The 21129-nt window shown below is 37.0% G+C and overlaps 1 protein-coding gene across 4 annotated transcripts in view; it reads right to left on the bottom strand.

The window, feature by feature from the left end:
• Nucleotides 1–19887, bottom strand: part of ORC5 (origin recognition complex subunit 5) — a 91694-nt gene extending 71807 nt beyond the window's left edge. For 2 of the 4 annotated variants that reach the window (XM_037057075.1, XM_037057078.1), the window contains exons 1-4: nucleotides 19655–19747; nucleotides 15416–15508; nucleotides 13767–13967; nucleotides 2048–2122 (exon numbers count right to left, since the gene is read on the bottom strand). In XM_037057075.1, coding sequence (XP_036912970.1) covers nucleotides 2048–2122; nucleotides 13767–13967; nucleotides 15416–15508; nucleotides 19655–19726 — 441 coding nt within the window. In that variant the 5' untranslated portion in view covers nucleotides 19727–19747. The other 2 variants (XM_037057076.1, XM_037057077.1) reach the window with 2 other exon arrangements.
• Nucleotides 19888–21129: the final 1242 nt, after the last annotated feature.

The following is a 21129-nucleotide window of genomic DNA, read 5'->3' as shown; positions in this document are numbered from 1 at the left end:
TACTATAATGGTGATTTACTATTAATTGATTCCTAACTTACAGGTAATCTTACATTCTAATTTTCATTATTTAGAAATATTATTTTGGCTAACAAAGGCAACTGAGTTCAATAAATTAATAATTCTATAAAATCTAGCATCTTATTTACTTTCAAGTGCTCTTACAACATTAATTCAAGAATCCTTGAATTTACTTCTATAGGGATAAAAAAGTATACTCTAAACATAATCTTAATTCAAAGCATTAAGTTGTTTTGGCTTTAAAATAATTTCCAAGGGGGATAAATAGTAATAGGAAAAATATAATAGAATAAATTAAAATGATTATCCAAAAGCATTTTATAAAATCAGTTAAAAATAATGAGAGATTTTAAAAAATGTATTTTTCAGTCTGAAAGGATTTTAAGTTGGTAATGTTTTCATCTGTTCATCTGAAAGTATTTCATTTCAATCAGATAAATATTTAATATAAAAATGGGAACTATTTTTGCTATTTTTCTCATAAACAAAATACATTTTTTAAAAAGTCAACCATGTTTTCAAAAATATCAAAACAATTCTCTTTTCTGGTATAGTGAGGATTATGGTGCATCTTTCCATTTTCTTCAATTTCCATAATTAAAATTAAAATAAAGTGAAAGACCTAACTACTATGAAGGGATGCAAAGTCACCATTGCTGGACAGGAGGGGAAAAAACAGGGTAAGCTATACTGGAAGGGCAAGAAGACATCAGGAATGCACTAAGGATACCAGATGGGGAGTCCGAGACCAAAGCAACGGGAAATACTGGATTTGGATGCAAACGAAACAACAAAATAATAAAAGAAAGTAGTCATCCTTGATCTCAGTAGTAAATGCTCAGAGTTAATCAAATTGAAAAAGGCTAGACTGTCTAAGGAATCTTCCAGGATAGGCCACCAGGAGCAACACTTACCACACTTCATCTCTTCCTGTCCTCTCCATACTGGCCCCAGAAAACTATCACTAACCGTGAGTTCTAGGACTTGGCCTGAGGCATACAATAATTTCAGTGGTACTTGGAAAGCCTCTCTGAATTTCTAGCAGTTTCTCAAATTTGAGTGTGTTTAACTTTTCAAAGGCGGAAATGCTCTAAGCACTATATTTTACTTAATATTTTACTTAAATATTTTTTAGCCCAAATATTTACTTAATTTTTATTCTAATGTTACTTAATACTTAAATAATATGGACATAAAACTAGATATAAACTATTTATGCTCAGAGCAACTCACAAAATTATAAATCTAACATAAATTTGTAAGTTAATGCAAAACTAGAACACCAATAAAATTTAAATTGGCATTAACTGACTAAGACAAACAATACTGTTGGCTCAAACTAAACCTCTGCTGGCTTTGTGAACATGGTTCTAACACAAAAACAGCCATAGTTCTATTGACTTTAGCGTAACTATACCAACTGGTATTGGTGAACAATGAATTCTCTCACCAATTCTCTTTACTTAAACTACTATAAAACCTGTTGTTTGCCCTAATAATATCTGGCTTTCACCTGACGCATACTCCTATGAAAAAAGTTACCTGCTCTTCTCCCAGGCCATAACAATTACGGTAGTATTAACATCATTCAATGCCAACACAATTGAAAATTGAAATATAAAACTGGTCCTGTTGCTGAGTGAACATGATATAGAACTCAAGATAACCCAGAACAGACATACCATTCTATTTTAAATTACTAAAATGGAAAATTTTTAAATTCTTGCAAGTTTAATTCAAGTCTAGCCACTGCCATTTACTTTAGCAAACACCTAAAATCTCTTACTAGAAAGCAGTGCTAATCACTTACAATTAGGAACAAAAGCTAAAGTTGAAGAATAAATGTTATCAAGTTACAAACTGCTATGCCTTTGAAAAGAATGCTAATATCACTCATAACAGATAAATGCAAATTAATATAACACGATATCATCTCTCACTTATCAGACTGGTAAAAGGACAAATATTGACAACACAATCTATTGATTATGCCTTAGGGAAAAAGAGACTCTCATACATTACTTACCAATTCCTGTAACCTAAGAAACCCAGGCAAAACATTCACTTCCATATCTCTGAGATACTCTGCTTTATCAAGAACCTTATAAGAAAAAAAATGCAGCATCAAAATCAATTCACAAAGCTCTTTACAAAACACTTAACATTATGTTCCAAATATTATAAATATTAATGTACAACTCAAGAATTAAAGTTTCCATATTAAAAATTATAATTTTTAATTGTTATATATATTTGAAGATATTTTAAATAAGTTTAAAAAGTGGACTATATAACATGTTTTAACCCAAATTTCTAAATAGAAAATGAGTCATTTTGAGCTACATTAGAAAGGTTTACTCTACAGGTATACTATGAAAAAGACATTAAGGTGCTCTAAGGACACTTTCTTAGGTTTCCAAGAAACCTTTTTTATTCCACTTGATAAAAGATAAATGTCCACCATGAACCAAAAATTACAGTTCTGACTTCTGGCAAAGATGGAGGTGTATATAGATACACTTTACCTCCTCTGACAACCAAAAAAGAAGGACAATAACAGATTAAAAAAAAAAATAACCACAACTGCCAGAAAATCTAACTGTATGGAAGTCAGACATCCAAGGAGTTAAGAAACATTCATCCAGACTGGTAGGAGGGGTGATGAGTAGTCGGAGAAGAGAGGCAAGGTGGCGCTGGCAGACAGGAGGTGGCAACTGATGGATCCACAGCTGTCCCACATTTGCATGTGGGTAAACCAGGATAAACAACTGGGGAGCGGGACAGACCACACAACCCAGGGTTCCAGTGTGGGGAAATATAGCCTCAAAACCTCTCACTGAAAACACCTGTGCCAGATGAGACAGCAGGAGAAACTCTCAGCCTCACAGGAGAGTTCATTGGAGGGACCCACAGGGTCCTAGAATGTACACAAACCCACCCATCCAGTAATCAGTACCAGAGGGCCCAATTTGCTTGTGGGTAGCAAAAGAAGTGACTAAAAGTCTCCAAGAGCTGAGCAAGCATCATTGTTTCCTCTGACCCCTCCCCCACATACAGTGCACAACACAGGGATGTGGGTTGCCATGCCCCTTCGAATACCTAAGGCTCCACCCCTTACTACATAACAGGCACACAGAGACCAAAAAATATGGCCCAAATGAAAGAACAGATCAAAACTCCATAAAAAAATACAACTACGCAATGAAGAGATAGCCAACCTATCAGGTGCACAGTTCAAAATTGGTAATCAGGATGCTCACAGAAATGGTGTGAGTATGGTTGCTAAAGAGGGGAAAAAGTGATGGCTATGAAATGTGAAATAAAGGAAAATGTACAGGGAACCAACAGTGAAGGGAAGGAAACCAGGACTCAAATACATGGTATACAGTAGAAGGAAGAAATAAATCTTCAACCAGAACAGAAAAAAGAAACAGGAATTCAGAAAAAGAGATGTTTAGGAACCTCTGGACAACTTGAAATATTCCAATATCCAAATCATAGGGGTGCCGTAAGGAGAAGAGGAAGAGCAAAAAATTGAAAACTTATTTGAAAACATAATGAAGGAGAACTTCCCCAATCTGGCAAAGGAAACAGGCTTCCAGAAAGTCCAGGAAGCTCAGGGTCTCCGAAAAAATTGGACACAAGGAAGTATACACCAATACACATCATAATTACACTGCCCAAGATGAAAGATAAGGAGAGAATCTTAAAAGCTACAAGAGGAAAGGAGACAGTTACCTACAAAGGAATTTCCATAAGACTCTCAGCTGGTTTCTTAAAAGAAACCTTACAGGCAAGAATGGGCTAGAAAGTATTCAAAGTCAAAAAAGGGCAAGGACCTACATCCAAGATTACTCTATCCAGGAAAGATATCATTTAGAATGGAAGGGCAGATAAAGTGCTTTCCAGATAAGGTCAAGTTAAAGGAGTTCATCACCACCAAGCCCTTATATGAAATGTTAAAGGGGCTTATCTAAGAAAAAAAAAGATCAAAATAACAAACAGTAAAATGACAACAAACTCACAACTATCAACAACCAAACCTTAAAAAAAAGAGAAGTATGCAAACAACTAGAACAGGAATAGATTCTCAGGAATACAGAAATAGAGATCACATAGTGGGTTACTAGCGGGGAGGAGAAGAGGAGAGAATGGAGGAAAAGGTTCAGGGAATACAAAGCATAAATGGTAGGTACAAAATAGGGGATGTTAAAAATAGTATGGGAAATGGAGAAGCCAAAGAACTTATATGTATGACCCATGGACATGAACTAAAGAAAGGGAATGCAGGTGGGAGCAGGGTATAGGGCAGAGGGGAATAAAGGGGAGAAAAAAAATCGAACTGTAATAGCATATTTAATAAAATACATATTTTTTAAAAAATTAAAGTTCTTCCTGACCCAAGAGACACACAGAGAAAATTCTGAATTTCATCATGTAAAATTTTTCTTGACTGAACTTTAACATCATGTTAAACCCTGTTTAACTAGATAATGAATCATGTTAAAAATAATAAAATTTTCAGTGTTAACACAATGCTATTGGCACTGTTTTTCAAAAAAAGATACTTATCTATTAGAGACATATAGTAGAGTACCTGTATACAGATTTATGAGTCAAATATATATGATATACATATATAGTAGATATATAGCATAGATACAATATACACATATGTTTTTATGGACTGATGTGATTCAGGAAACAATGAATGACGTACAGGTGACACAAAAGTCTTGGCCACATGTTAGTAATTATTGAAGCTGGATAATGGGTTCATTTTGGTATACTATACTATTTTCTTAAAAATTCTTTAAAATTTCTAAAAACAGCTGTTGAAGACATTATCCATTAGTCCATAAAAAAATTAAGGCCTTAAAAACATTTTTAAAACATTTATTTCAGCCCTGATATACTTTCCACAAATATACCAACATAGAGATACAATTGGTGAGTTTCTTAAAAAATAGAACTACAGTATCATTATGCCTAAAAACCTGAATAATATTCCTTAATATCCTCTAATAATCAGTATTCAAAGCTTCCTACTTATTCCATGAACGTTTTTTTTTCTATTCACACCTAAGGACATTATTTTTTGTTTGTTTGTTTTGTTTTTTTTTAAGAGAAAGAGGAAGGGTGAGAAAAACATCAGTGTGAGAGAGAAACATCAACTCATTGCCTCCCATTTATGCCCTGACCAGGAACAGAACTCACAACTTCTAAGTACGTGTCCTGACCAGGAATGGAATCCTCAACCCTTCTGTTATGAGACAACAATGCTCCAACCAACTGATCCACACCAGCCAGGGCCAATGAATGTCTTCTTAGAGTAAGCTTATTTGATTCAGGACCCAAAAAGGTCCAAACATTGCATTTATTATACTAGGCTTATCTGTCATCTAAGTCTGTTTTAAATAACAGTTCCACTGACCCTTCTTTTTTCCTTGCTATTTGTTAGAGAAACCAGGTCACCTGTGACGCAGAATTTTCCACATTCCGGATTGGCTGATTGCATTTGTACAGTGTCATTTAATGTGTTCCTATGTACCCTATATTTACTGTAAAATAAAAGGTAGATCCAGACTTTTGATCAGATCCAGGTTCGAGTTTTAGGCAAGAATACTTCACAATTAATGCTGCCTATTTCTTACTACAACCATACACTACCTGCTGTCTCTCTTTTTTGTCAATTTAGACTGACTGACAGGTTCAGGTGGTGTCAGCCTGATCCATCCATTAAGTTCCAACAGCAGTGTTTCACCTAATGATTTCAGCATCAATTGATAATCATTACCTATGTACATTACTTAATTAGGGATTGCAAAACTATAATCTTTATGGTTCTTTCTGTATATAGTAGAGGACATTTTCCTAGAAAGAACTTCCCCCATTCCCTATTTGCCTACCCAGAAATAAAGTTTAAACAGGACAAAAGGGATTAATGCTTGAATCTCTCCCTTTATGTACCAATTTTCAGAATAATGAGTGTGTAACTGTCTTAGCTCTCCGTGGTTGCTGTAACAAATTACTACAAATTTGGTGCCTTGAAACAGACAAAAACTTTAGTCTTTCACAGTTCTGGAAGTCTAAAGTCCAAAATCAATTTTAATGGGCCAAAATCAAGGCACTGGAAGGGCCATACTCTTTCTATCAATTCTAGAATATAATCCACTTCCTGCCTCTCCCAACTTCTGGTGGCTGCTAGCATTCTTCAGTGACTGCATAGTCCAAATCTTCAGGGCCAGCATCTTCAAGTTTCTCACCCTTGCTTGCCCGTTTCTGTTATCCAGCCATCTCCTCCATGTATGTGGTGTAATCAAATTCCCCTCGCCTCTCTCCTATATGGACATTTGTGATTATACTTGGGGCCTATCCAAAAAATCCAGGTAAATCTCCCTACCTCAAGATTTTTAACTTCATCAAATTTGCAAAAACTCATTTGCCAAATGAGGTGACATTTACAAGTTCCAGGTATTAGGACCTGATGTCTTCAGGTGCCACTTATTCAACCTACTACAGTGCCCAAAAGATCCCACGGTAACTGAGGAGCTGGGATTTTGTGCTTTTTATATATTTATTATCATGAACTCATGGATTTTAACATAACTAATGTGCTAGCATCTATTGAATTCATTCTTTTTGATAGTTAATTGCCTTAGTGTTAGCCAGTTGAAGCCCCTTCAGATTGACTTTGTCTTTCTTTACCCCCAGCTTTACTGAAATATAATTGACACATGACACTGTGTAAGTTTAAAACGTTTGTGTTGATTTAATATACTTATGTATTGCAGGATGATTACCGACATGACATTAGCTAACACCTCTATCACCCACATAGTTACCATTTCTTTTTTGTGGTCAGAATGAGTAAACGAGTAAGGATTTTACTTACTTAGTAACTTTCAAGTATAGAATACAGTATTATTAACTGTAATCACTGTTCTACATTAGAGTCCTCAGAACTTAAAGTCTGTACCTTTGACCAACATCTCCCCATTTCCCTTTACCGGCTAACTCCTGGTAACCACCATTCTACTTTGTTCCTGTGAATTTAGATTTTTTATAGATTCCACACATAAGTGAAATCTATTGCATTTGTCTTTCTCTGACTTGTTTCACTTAGCATAATGCCCTCAAGATTCATCCATATTGTTGCAAATGGAAGAATTTCCTTCTTACAGATCATGGAGGAACAGAACTTCATTATAAAAAATAATATAAAGTGAGCCTTTTCAAAATGGAGCCAGAGCTGCGATTCCAGAGAAACTACCTAGCATGTCTTGTTCCTTGAATCTTCGTGCGTGGTCAAAAGGAAAGTTGCCTCCTTTTTCATTATGTTGACATTTGCACTTTGTGCTTGGTCAAAAGGGAAGTTGTATGAACTCCTTATGTATTTTGGATATTAATCCCTTATCAGATATATGATTTGCAAATTATTTTCTCACATTCTATAGGTTGTTTTTCATTTTGTTTGTGGTTTCCTTTGCTGGACAGAAGCTTTTCTTTTTAAAGCTTTTTTTTTAAAAGATTTTTATTTATTTTTAGAGAGAGAGAAGGGGACAGAGAAAGAGAGGGAGAGAAACATCGATGTGAGAAACATCAATCAGTTTTCTCTCATGATTACATGCCCTTACTGGGGACTGAACCTTCAATCCAGGCATGTGCCCTGATCAGGAATCTAAGAGGTGACCTTTTGCTTTGGTAGACGATGGCCAACCAAGTGAGCCACACTGGTCAGGGCTGGGCAGAAGCTTTTTAATTTGATGCAGTCCCACTTGATTATTTTTGCTTTTGTTGCTTTTCCTTTTGGTGCTAAACCCAAAATATGAATGCCGAGAGTGATGTAAAAGACATTTTTTCCTATGTTTTCTCCAAGGAGTTTTACAGGTCTTATGTTCAAGTATGAATCCATTTTAAGTTGATTTTGTGCACGGTCTAAGATACTGACCTAGTTTCATCCTTTTGCATGTAACTAGCCAGTTTTGCCAGCAGCAACTATTGAAGAGACTCTCCTTGCCCCACTGTATATTCTCGGTCCTTCTGTAGCAAATTCATTGAACATGTGTGTGTGTGTGTATATGTGTGTTTTGGGGGGGGGGGTTTATTTCTGAGCTATTTTGTTTCTATGGTCTATGTGCCTATTTTTATGCCAGTACCATACCGTTTTAGCTTTATACTATAGTTTAAAACCACAAAGCGTGATGCTTCCATCTTTCTGAGGATTTGTTCTTCTTTCTTAGGAGTGCTTGGGCTATTCAGAATCTTTTGTGATTCTATACAAATTAAAAAATTTTTTTTTCCATTTGTGTGAAAAATTTTACTAGAATTTTCATAGGGATTGCACTGAATCTACAGATCACTTTGGGTAGTAAGGACTTTTTAACAATATTAATTCTTTTCACCCATGAGATTGTTTTTTATATATGTACTTACTTATTTTTAGAGAGGGGGGAAGGGAGGGTAAGAGAGAGAAAGAAACACCAATGTGTGGTTGCCTCTCACATGCTCCCCACTGGGAACCTGGCCCACACCCAGGCACATGCCCTTAATGGGAATCGAACTGGTGACCCTTTGGTTCAGAAGTCTGTGCTCAATCCACTGAACTGAACCAGCCAGAGAAAGATTCTTTGTCTTTTTAAAGTAACCCTAGAAGTAGTTAATAGTTCCCCAGTTTTCTATTATGGCAAGATGTTCTAGGTTTCTTTGGTATATTTTCTTCCCAGAACCGAAATCACTCTTTTTCTAAAGAAAGCTGTTTAATCATTTATACTTTATTAATAAGTCTTACTGCAAATTATAATTATTTAAATTAGAAATAAATTGAAATGTAGAGAATATAATATTATTTCTCAAAATGGTCCACATTGTTTTATATTTGTTTTACTAATAAACAAGTTTGAAACAGTACATGAGGAATCAACTTAAGATATTTCATTTCTAGTTTGACAAAATAAAGTTAAAATTATTTACTGCTAAAAAATATCAATTAGTTTCCCCACAGTGCCTTCACATTATTCAATTTTCCCATCAATCTCCATTTAAATAACTCTCTAATGCAGGACACAGTTTAATTCAAATAAATTGGTCCATTTTTATCCCTATTTTAATACAAAACGCAAAGCTGGAAACATAAATTAATAGTTTGCTCTGATTTGATATAATTAACCCACTATAATTTTATGGTATTCTAATAAATGATCCTTCTTCAAAAGCAATTATTAGGCCTGGCTGGTGTGGCCAGCAAATTGAGTGCTAGACTTCAAACTGAAGGGTGGCCGGTTCTATTTCCAGTCAGGGCACATGCCTGGGTTGCAGGCCAGGTCCCCAGTGGGGGGCACTCGAGAGGAACTACACATTGATGTTTCTCTGCCTCTTTCTCCCTTCCTTCTCTAGGAATAGAAAAATAAAATATTTTAAAAATAAGGCAATTAGTAATAGAGAAGCAAACACTGTAATTCAGATCCAAATTTCTTTCTTACTAATTTACATGAAGGCATTCTAATCAACTCTTGGTTAGTAAAGTGGTTTACTGACTAGAAAACATTTTCAGCCACCTTTCTGTGTTATTTCCTAAGTACTAAAGTTTACCAATTTATATACTAGACAGCTAAACAGTCTACAGATTTACTCTAACAAATGTTCTACATTAAATATATGCAACTTTTCCACCAGTAACATTTAGTCAACTAACACATTAACGAATGTCTACTTTGATTCACTTGGTTTGAAAAATGAATAGGGTTCAAATTACTCCTCTTGGTTATTTCTAGAAATTGATTTATTTTCCTTCCTTCCTAAGGCCACACAGCTTTGAAATTCTACTTGTTGAAGCCATCATATAATCTGAGGTTATTCCTCTTTACTCTTAAATATTACAGTTTCTGACTATCACTTCTCTAATACAGCTCCAATGATATTGTCCCCTACCTTTCTTCAGTGAAAGACCAATTGTTTTTGAAGTGTGATCTTGGCCCCAGGCAGCAGGGGGGAAGGGGAGAGGCATGTCTCTGAAACCTTTTCAGGAGGTTGGCAAGGTCAAAACTATTTTCCTAATAATATTGAAATATGACTTTCCTTTTTCATTATGTTGACATTTGCACTGGTGGTGCAAAAGCAAAAGTAAGTTAAATGAGAACCTTTTCAGCATAAATCAATGTGGTAATTATAGGGAACTATTCCTCACAGTGTGGGAAATGTAGCCCAGCCCCCACTCGGAAAGGCCAGTGGGGAGTAAGGTTCGGCACACAGGACCCACACCCACAGATAGGTTTTCCTCTGGGGAATCAGGCCTGCATTACACCTAGGCTGCTATGAGACTTGCTTTTGCTAAAACGCCCTCACCCTGGATTGAGACAGAAAATGTCTACTGCATATCTCTAAAGTAACTTTTCCCTTTAATCTGAAACATCCTTCTCTTTGAAGTAATTAGCAACATTCTTTCCTTCGTTATCTGTAAAACGTAATCACCTACAGCGAACCTGTGCATAGTAAACGAGGACCATTCTCAATGTAACGCACCCAGAAAGGCAATAAAAGACCGTCTAGGCAGAGGCCAGGGCCCTCTCTCTCCCTCAGAGAGTGGCCATGCCATCGCTTTTTCTCACAGGACTTCTGTAGTCCACGTGAATTTGTCTCTTGCAGCCACAACACATGGACTTCACGGGCTGGAGTCCACATCAGGTAATGATGCCAGACTTTACTAGTAGTTGCTGTATTCTTCACTATGCTTTGCGTAAAAGAAACAGACTTGTGCTTCTGGAAAGATGGAGCAAATGTACTTTTTCCTATTCTTCCTCCTAAGGGAAATTAAGAATCTGGAATATTACGTATAAATCAAACAGAGCTCTGAAGGGTGAAGAGAAGGCAGACCAGCTAGGAAGTTCAGTCCAGAGGAATGGCAACTCATGTCAGAACAGCCTTCTGAGTATCTGCCTGAGTATCCTTCTGTCTCACATAATCCGGATGTGGAGCTGAAGAAGCCAGCAGCACAGAAAGGCCAACAAGCATAGCCAAAAAAGTCCCAACAAAAGTCTGCTCTCTAGCCAAAGGACAAAGAAAGGGCTGCTCAGCAAGACTTCCGGGACACTGCATTCTCCAAGTGTTCTTTGTACATCACTGATTTCTTCCGTCTCCTTGTTTGTTCTCTATCATTTCCTCATCCCTTAGCACTGGAGTGCTACAGTGCTCAGTCACTGGACACATCTCTATTCTAACTCATTCACTGTCTTAGTGACTTAATCCAGTCTCAAAGCTTAAAGTACTACTCCCTATAGGCTCACAACTCCAAAATAGCACCTCCACAATGCACTTCTCTTGTGACTTCAAACTCAAGTGTCCAAGTGCCAATTCAACATCTCTGTTTAGACTTAACAAGCTATAAACCAAACTTCTGATCACTCCTTTCCCCACAGAAAGACCCTAACTGCTACAGTTTTCGCCAAATACTGACAACTCCACCCTTTCAGGTACACACAAACTTTTTTCTTTCTTCCTCTCATCTTCCACACTCAACCTACCATAAAATTCTGTCAGCCTTTCCTTCAAATATATCCAGACCACTTCTTACAACCTCCATTGCTACTACCCTTTTCTAAGCCAACATGATTTTTGCCTACATTAAAATACCTCACAACTAATCGTATTAGTTTCCCAAGGCTGCCATAACAAAGCACCACAAACAGTATGGCTCAAACAACAGAAATTATATTGCCTCACAATTATGGAAGCTAGAAGCCCAAGATCTAGGTGTTGACATGGTCACGCTTCCTTCGATGTGCTAGAGAAAAATTTGTTCCAGGCCCATCTCCTAGTTTCTGCTAGTCCCTCAGCCTGTAGCAATATACATACAATCTTAACATGGCACTCTCTCATGGGCATGTCTTTCTCCATGTTTCCTTTTTATAAAGACACTAGTCAAAAGCCTCAAAAATAACTTTTCTAGTCATAGTGAACTAGGGGCCCAATCTATTCTATTGTCATCTTAATTAATTACAATCGCAATAATCCTATTTCCAAAAAGGTTATATTCTGAGGTATCAGAGGTTAGAACTTAAACGTATGAATTTCTGGAGGAAACAAGTCAATCCATAACACTAGTCTATAGGCTTATATATAGCCTTGCAACTTTCTTGTTGATTCTCAACCTTCACTTTATTTAAACTATTTCAGCCTCAATCCCTGATATTCTCTGAATATAAAAGGCATGCTCCAATCTTTGTACTCTCATATAAATCTCCGCTTGGAATATTCTTTTTTCATATCTTCTCTGTCCTTCCTATTTAGAAAAAAATAACTACTCTCCCCCATCCACTGGATTTGCCCTTCCTCTACTAATGTATCTTATCAGACATACGTTAACTTGCTTATTACCAATTTTCTTCAACCAGACTATAAGCTATAAGTGGGCAGAAATTTTGTTCCCTGTTCTATCTCTAGTATCTAGAATAGTGCCTAACACACAGGAAATGCTCAATAAATATTTGTTGAAAAAAATAAGTGAAATTAAAATCTGGAAGAAACTGTTTTATGCAAGAATGAATAAGATTTGGGGCCTGGCTGGTGTAGCTCAGTGGATTGAGCTCGGGCCTGCGAACCACACAATCGTGGTTCGATTCCCAGTCAGGGCACATGCCTGGGTTGCAGGCCACTTCCCAGCAGGGGACTCACAAGAGGCAACCATACACTGACATTTCTCTCCTTCTCCCCTTCCCTTCCTCTCTAAAGATAAATACATAAAATCTTTAAAAAAAAGAATGAATAAGATTTGATCCCTTCAGTTAGTTAATAACTTAGTGTTTTGATAGGCTCCATAATACAATTCAATACTAATTCAGAGATTCATCAAAAAAATTCACTAATGTAAAACACATTCTACATTTTTAGTTATCTGTTGGTCATTTTCATACTGATATAACAACCATAATTCAAACGTAGCCAACCTAAAATTAGTTGACGCATTTTTCCCCACAAACTTACCCCATAAGAGAACTGATATTTGACCTTTGCTATCTCTTCCATTTATTCCTTTCTGTGTCTCCTATCCCAACTCTAGTACAGGCCCAAATTTCCTCTAATGTAAACAACTACAAAAGGCTCAAAAATAACTTTTCTAGTCTTCAGTCTTTCATCCCCTCCAATCCACTTATCCAACGGGCTTTCAGAGTACCCTTTCTAAAGCATATTTGTTGCTCTAAAGTCATCACTACCTCCTCTCACTCTCTAGAAAACAAAATAAAGTGTTTTAGTATAGTCTCAAGACACTCCATGATCTGTCACCACCTACTTTTCTAGTTTTCTTTTTATCCCTTCATACTTATAACCCAATAAAACTAGCCTACTTGATATTCCCTGGCCTTCACTCCCATCCATATGCATTCACTTATATAATCCCTCCATCTGAAATTCCTCTTCTTCGGCTTTGTCCTATTAACACCTTAATCATTCTTTTAGGTCTCTCAAATATCACCTCTTGAAACTGTACCAAATGTGCCTAAGTCAGCATTTTGCATCTCGTGGTTATCACTTATCAATATTCTGTATAGTCATATGCCAATTAATGTATTATAACTCTTCTATTAAACTAAAGCTCACTTTAGGTTAGAAATATACCTAAAACATTTTTGTATCCCAAAAGCACCTTGCATGGTGCACTGCACATTATGAGACTCAAAACAAATATATGGAAATTGAACTAATAAACAAACCAATTTTTAAATAATGATATAATGAAATTAAATACTTACAATATATACAGTCTGGTCCTTGAGATTTTTAGCTTTGGTTACTTGTTTAAACAAGCGAACAAAGTCATTAAATGTGTCACAGGTTATCTGAGTAGAACATCCATCCTCTGAAGAACTAAGATGATTCAGCTTGTTTAAAATTTGTTCCAAAAGCAGCCTCAAGGTAAAGCATTCAACACAATTCACAAAGACATGTGGGAGCTAAAAACAAAATACAAAAAAAATGTAAACAGAAAACAGACACATACAATATAGCTCTGCAGGATAGTTTCCACGGGCCCTTCTAGACCTATACCCCACGCTCTCCCAACCTGCCCTGCATCTCAGGGGTCTGAACATTACACACTGCATCGCCCAGACTCTACTTTCCCACACTGACTAGATTCAGCCAATGGAAAGAACCAGCAGAGGACTGAAGGAGAGTAGTAAGAGAAAAAAGTTGAGTATTTATTCTCTTGATTCCCAGCCCCACCCCTCAGGAGCCCACAGTGTGACAGTGGCTTTGACCTTCTACTAAAGGCCACAGCTCCAGCTGGGTAGTCCTTAGTGGAAGGCTACAGTTCTTACAGGGAGCCAGTAACAACTCCTTCCTGTGGGGCTCATTCAGGTCTGGGAGAGATAAAGGCTATCTCTGCTTTACCACCCCTTATTGGTTCCCTTAACATTAATTCAACCTTTGTAAAATAGTCCCTTCATTAAATTCACTTCAATTATGTAAGTTTGCCATTTGTTTCCTACAGGATTAAAAGCAAATTTGTACTTCCTCTAAAGAATTATATAAAAAAATATAGGTATATTGGAAGGTTAAAATCCTTAGTAGAAATTTCATATTTATGATTTTAAGATAATAACCTTAATGATGAATGAACCTAGACTGAAAAAGAATTTGAAGAGTTAAAAACTCTGTGAGGATTGAGAACTAGCTCTTTATTTAGAGAATTATCAAAATGGAGGTAATTTCTGAAGTAACAAGGAAGTAAAAGCCTTGCTCACAAATAACAGTCTGTTATCAGGATGAAGTCACAAAAGCAGTACTGACAATTCAGAGGAAGATAACTTATGACATATGGCACAAACAATGGAACCTAAAACTATTTTTAGTAATATCCTATACATCTCACCCAATAAAGGGGCTTTTCTTTTTTGAGTAATGATATAACTCAGGTTACATTACATTTACTTAGGCACAGTTTTACCAGCATTTACTCAAGGGGTCTGACCATCTTTATCCTCATTCCTTTATGAACTAGAAGCTGCAAGCACTCCATTGTGAATGTGTCTTGCTTACAACTATGTCCTTGCACATGATCTTTAGTGGCAGCATATTCTAAGTGTCTCTTTGTGTATCTATACCAGAAACAGCAATAATCATTTAATTAAATGATTAAGTAGCAGCAAAAATAGTATATCACCCAATTAAAATTAGAAATAAAAAATAACTTTCTAATATCAAGGCTAAAGTTATTTAACAATCCTTTCTGAAGCTTACAATCTTTGAAGGTATTCAAACAAAAGCTGGTCAGAAATGTTTTATGTATACAATGTTTCTTCATAGAAAGGTAAACCAGACTAAATAATCTCCCAGATCCCTTCCATTTCTAGGACTCTGAGTAAAAATCAATTAACACTGAGTATGGGGTTATTTTTACCTCTAAAGTTTTCAACAAGGTTTGTGTGACATAGGTCTTTCCACTGGCAGTATGTCCATAAATAAAAATTGAGGGAAAGCTGAAATGATGTCTCTAGGGGAAAAAAGAAGATTATCAGTCTGGAAAATGGAACTAATTGAAAATTGAACAACACAGAAAATTAACATTTATTAGCTTGCAAGAAAGTTTTATGTGGTAAAATATTCAATCCAAATTCTTTCAACACTGAGCAGACAATGGAGTCACCACCACATCTTAAATTTACTTGACTCAGTCTAAGCACTTTCTCAGTTAAGAAATTCAAATTTCTGAAAAATTTTATTTGGTTCATTTATTATATACTATACATTCATACTTTTATATTATTGTACAAGTTTATATAAACAAACTCTTATATTTTCAAAGGAAATTTAAGAAATTTTTCCAGAATAATTTTGACCATATTCCACTTTTATCTTAACTCTTTTGTAAAGAATATAATCTCACAAAAATACTGCAACTTCATTATACATTTTAAAGCTCTGAAACTAAATAAATGTGATCACAGGGCTAGAAGGATTTAAAAGTCCTCTGTTCTTAGGAAAACTTAAGGGATACTTTTGAGGTATGCGCATTAAAGTTACATCAGCCTAAATGTCATTTCACAGAATAAAATATGGTAAAATCTATAAAGAATATATTTCAAAAGACCTATTTCCAAGATTTTCCTGCAGAACATTAAGAATTAGCTGACTAGCAAATGTTTTAGTTATACAACAAACATTTATTAGACATCTATTAAATGCCAAAAACAATGATGCACTGAACAATATAAATATCAATTAAAGCTTAACCTACTTTGGAGATGTTCATAGTCTAGTGAGAAGATACACATTTTAAAAATAATTACAAGAATCCTGGAGGATTCAATTTTCATGAGAAAGTAGAGTATCTATGATCATCATCTATCACTACAATAATAGTTACAAGCATTTATTACATTCTAGCCACTAAGTTATACATTTCCTTTTGCAAGACAAATTGGAAATCAGATTTATACAGGAAAAACTTTTCTAAATAAGCTAAAAAATGTTTATTTTAACACATTAATCCCTTTCTGAAAATGTACGTAACAGTCTTGTAAATTAATTGGCTCAAAAATTCTGCCCCAAGAGTTAACCACATGCTTGCTGAGCATCTCTGCTATACAAATACTACTTTTCACCTTTAAAGAAAAGTTCAAGACATCCTTTAGCCATTTTTTTCAAGCTACACCAAAACTCTTCTTTCTGGATTTCTGCCACACTTGTGTGCATACATTATTTGGTGCTTAATAATATCCCACCTCATAACATCTTCCCTATTGTTCCCTCGAATTAAACTGAATTTTTGCATTGTTATTTAACCTTTTTACCTTCATAGACCTCCCTAACATAAAACTGTAATAAGCCAGGATCTAACCCAGTGCCTGACACAGAGAAGGTGCTCAGTGAGTATTAGTTGCTGAACAAATAAATAAATTTGCTTAAAAGTATGAACTAGTTTTTTCTATGTCCCACATGCACAACACCTTGCAGAAAAGTGATAATAACATTGTTAAACATGATCTGCAGTAAGAGTAGAGGTTAAAACACTTTCTGTGGTCCATACCATGCTGATATAGCTCATCTCTATTTGCCAATATTCTCTTTCAGGAGGAGCATTTCTGGTTGGAGTGATCTAGGTTTAACAACTCCAGAGAAGGAATGCATAGAGAATAACAAAGAAGACATTTCAGTGATAACATAGCTAACTGTAACTGAAAGCATTATGACTAAAGAGGATGCAGTCACTGTCCTCTTACTTCCATAACTAATGTGCCCCTTAAGAAGGATGGTACTTTTCCCTAATACTTCATAGGCCACCTCAGAATGCCATCCAACATTACCAGTGCGATGAAAGTACTTAAAGGATTTAAGACCGAAAAACAGAAAATGGGGCATGGAAGGGGGATGCAGATAATAAGAGTAACTCTAAATTGTCATTTTCTCTCCTTACAGATAAGATCCACGTCTGAGTAATTCCATGTCTAAATAATGCATATATAGCCCTGGCTGGTGTAACTAGGTGGATTGAGCACAGGCCCGCGAACCAGAGGATCGCGGTTCGATTCCCAGTCAGGGCACATGCCTGGGTTGCAGGCCGGTTCCCTGCAGGCCAGTTCCCAGCAGGGGACACAGGAAAGGCAACCATACATTGATGTTTCTCTCCCTCTCTCCTTACCCTCTAAAGATAAATAAATAAAATCTTTTAAAAATAAAAAAAATAAATAATACATATATAAAGATGGTGTGAATTTAAAAAAAAGAAATACAAAGGAAAAAATAATAATAATGTGTATGGTATACATTGGTGGTCTAGTTTCATTTTTTTGCATGTACCAGTCCAGGTCTCCCAACACCATTTATTAACGAGGGTAGGGACAAGGGGAACTAACAGGAAAAATTAACAAATGGGTCTCTATGAAAGTAAAAAACACAGGGAAAGAAACCATCTTCAAAATGAAAAGGGAACCCATCGTATGGGAGAACATATTTGCCAGTGATACATTGGACACGGGTTTAATGTCCAAAATATATAAAGAACTCATACAACTCAACACCAGGAAAACAAAACCAATTCAAAACTGGGCAAAGGACCTGAATAGACACTTCTCCAAATAGGACATACAGATAGCCCACAGACATATGAAAAGATGCTCAGCATTACTAGCCATCAGAGAGATGCAAATTAAAACCACAATGAGATATCACCTCACACCTTTCAGAATGGCCATTAATAAATCAACAAACAACAAGTGTTGGAGAGGATGTGGAGAAAAGGGAACCCTAGTGCACTGCTGGTGGGAAAGCAGACTGGTGCAGCCATTGTGGAAAACACTATGGAATTTCCTCAAAAAATTAAAAATAGAACTGCGTTTTGACCCAGCTTCCACTGCTGGGATTATATCCTAAGAATTAAGAACCATCATGTCAAAAGAACTTAAAGCACACCAATGTTCATAGCAGTACTATTTACAATAGCCAAATAATGCTAACAGCCTAAGTGCCCATCAGTAGATAAATAGGTTTAAAAAAACTATGGTATATTTACACAATGGAATAATACACAGCAAAAAGAAAGAACTCCTACCTTTTGCAACAGCATGGATGGAACTGGATACTATTATGCTAAGTGGAATAAGCCAGTCGGTGATAGACAAATACCATATGATCCCACTTATAAAAGGAATCTAATGAACAAAATAAACTAACCAGCAAAATTGAACCAGAGGCATGGAAACATGGAACAGACTGATAGTGGCCAGAGAGGAATGGGGAGGGGATAATGGTGAAAGAAGGGGAAGGAACTAGTCAAAGAACATGTAAGAATGATCCATGGACATGGACATGGACTTGGACGGTTGTGAAGACTGACCTGGGGGGTGGTGCTGGGGAGAGAAGGGCAAAGGAGGAAAAATTGGGACAGCTATAATATAACAATTAAAATATTTTAAAATAAATAAACAATGCATATAAATCAAAAGTCCCCTCCCCAGGTGAGAAAATAATAAAAAATAGATTAACTTTTGAATTCGTCAATGCTACGTCCTGCCTATGAATAAGACTACCCTACTGTGTCCATTCAGAGAAGATACTTAACCTCTTCTCTCAGACAGCACCTGAAGTGCTAGTCTGTAAGTGTGGACTAGATCTCTTCAGGGCTCTTACAATTCTGGAAAAGCCGATGAAGTTTTAAACATGAAGCATTGCTTTAGCCCACACTTGTCAAAACCACCACCTTTCTATCCATACTTGACTTACACCAACTACCTTACTGAACTGTGCAAACTTGTATTTGAATAAGTAACATACTCCAAACACTTCTGTTGTATAAAATCCTGTTCAGTTGTAAAAGATAAGAAAATACTATTGGCCACTGTGAGCCAACACCATGTCAAAAGTGCGGCGTGTGTAAAGGAACTCGCCCTGAACCAACACACTGCAGAGCAGGCCGGTCCTTCCGGCGTAGTTTTCTTTTAAAGGGACTAACACAAGTTACTTTGGGTGGAAGAGTGGAGTAGATGTATAACACTCCCTATTTCAACGCAAAAGATGATTTACTACCCCTCAATCCACACACCAAAACTAAATAAATAAGTAAACAAACAAACACATCACAAAACCACAGAAACGTTTGCCCCCAGGATTTGGAAGAGAAAAAATAGTTTGACCGTAATACCTCTCCAAATAGGGACTGCAACGTGGACACCTGCGACTCGCGACAAAGAACCGTGTTTTCCAAGTGAGGCATTCCGGCGTCTCCCAGGGCACTGGGCAGGGACACCTGCGACTCGCGACAAAGAACCGTGTTTTCCAAGTGAGGCATTCCGGCGTCTCCCAGGGCACTGGGCAGCCCGCGGACAGTTAATCTCTTGAACCTCCACCCCCACGTCGTGGTACGGGTTCCCGCCGGAAACCAGACCGGAGGAGTTGTGGGTGGGACCAACGTGGCCCGGCGTCTGCGTGACGTCAGCGCGCACGCGCACCTTTGCCCCGCCCTAGTCTCCGAGGGACCGTAGTATCTGTGTGCTGTGCACTGAGGAATGGTTTTGCTGAGGTTGCTGTCTTGGAATGGGCGTCTCACTCCGTGGCCTCTGCCACTCAAGGGCGGAGAGGACACGGGAATACGCGAACGGAGTTGGGGCTGGAAACAGCTAAGGAGGCTGTGTAGGCTCTCAATGGTCCGCAAAACCGTGGCTTCGATGTTCCCTGCTTGAGGCCTCAAATTTAGAAACTGAGTACCCGGGACCTTTAGACGTGGAGCTCCACTGAGGAACGGAAGGTAGTCGTGGAGTGGAGACCGGCTGCCGTTCAGGGACTTTGCCTCCTTAAAGAAGTAGGGAAGGCAGACGCAGGATTTTGTTTTGTTTTGATTTTAACCTGAGGATGGGGTGGGAAATTCGTGTCATCTCTGGGCAAAAAAAAAAAAAAAAAAAAAAAAGTTTAATTGCTTGAACAAACAACTTAGAATTGCTACCCTTCATGCAAGCCTGAAACCAAACCTTGAAGTTCCTCAGCCCAAAGGGAGGGAGTTCTAGTGTACGTTGGTTAAGGCGTGACAGCCAAGCGAAAATAATTCTACTTTCAGCATAAGGCCTCCTTGTGTATTAAGACCTGCTAAAAACCACACACTAGAAGATTCTGGAAATAAAAATATAAAGAACTAGACAAATTATGGTGAAAAGAGGACTTGGGGTCCTGAAATCCCTGGACTGGGGCCACTGGATGACTTCTGAACAGAGAGAGGCCTTAGAAGAGTCACTGAACCATTCATTTTGAATCTCAACTTCATTATCTATAAACGAATAGCCCTGGCCAGTGTGGCTTAAAGTTGGTTGGACGGTCCTCCCATAATAAAAGGTCATGAGTTGGATTCCAGGGTGGGTGGCTGGGGGCACAACCTGGGTTGTGGGTATTGGTTACCAAAGGCAGCGAATAAATGTTTTTTCTCTCACACATAAATATCTTTCTTCTACCCTCCCTACCCCTTTTTCTTTCTCTAAAATCAATTAATATATCCTCAGGCAAGGATTTAAAATATGTGACACTAATATTTAATAACACTAATAGCTGTTATTGCCAGAAGTAAAAGATTATATACTTAGTGTCTGGTACACCTAGATTTAAATTGTGGACATCATGATAAGATTTTTG

This window comes from Sturnira hondurensis, unplaced genomic scaffold, assembly GCF_014824575.4.
Source record: "Sturnira hondurensis isolate 20B ecotype Veracruz unplaced genomic scaffold, ASM1482457v3 Scaffold0009314, whole genome shotgun sequence".
Taxonomy (NCBI): Eukaryota; Metazoa; Chordata; class Mammalia; order Chiroptera; family Phyllostomidae; genus Sturnira; species Sturnira hondurensis.
This window is presented reverse-complemented; position numbering and strand designations above follow the sequence as displayed.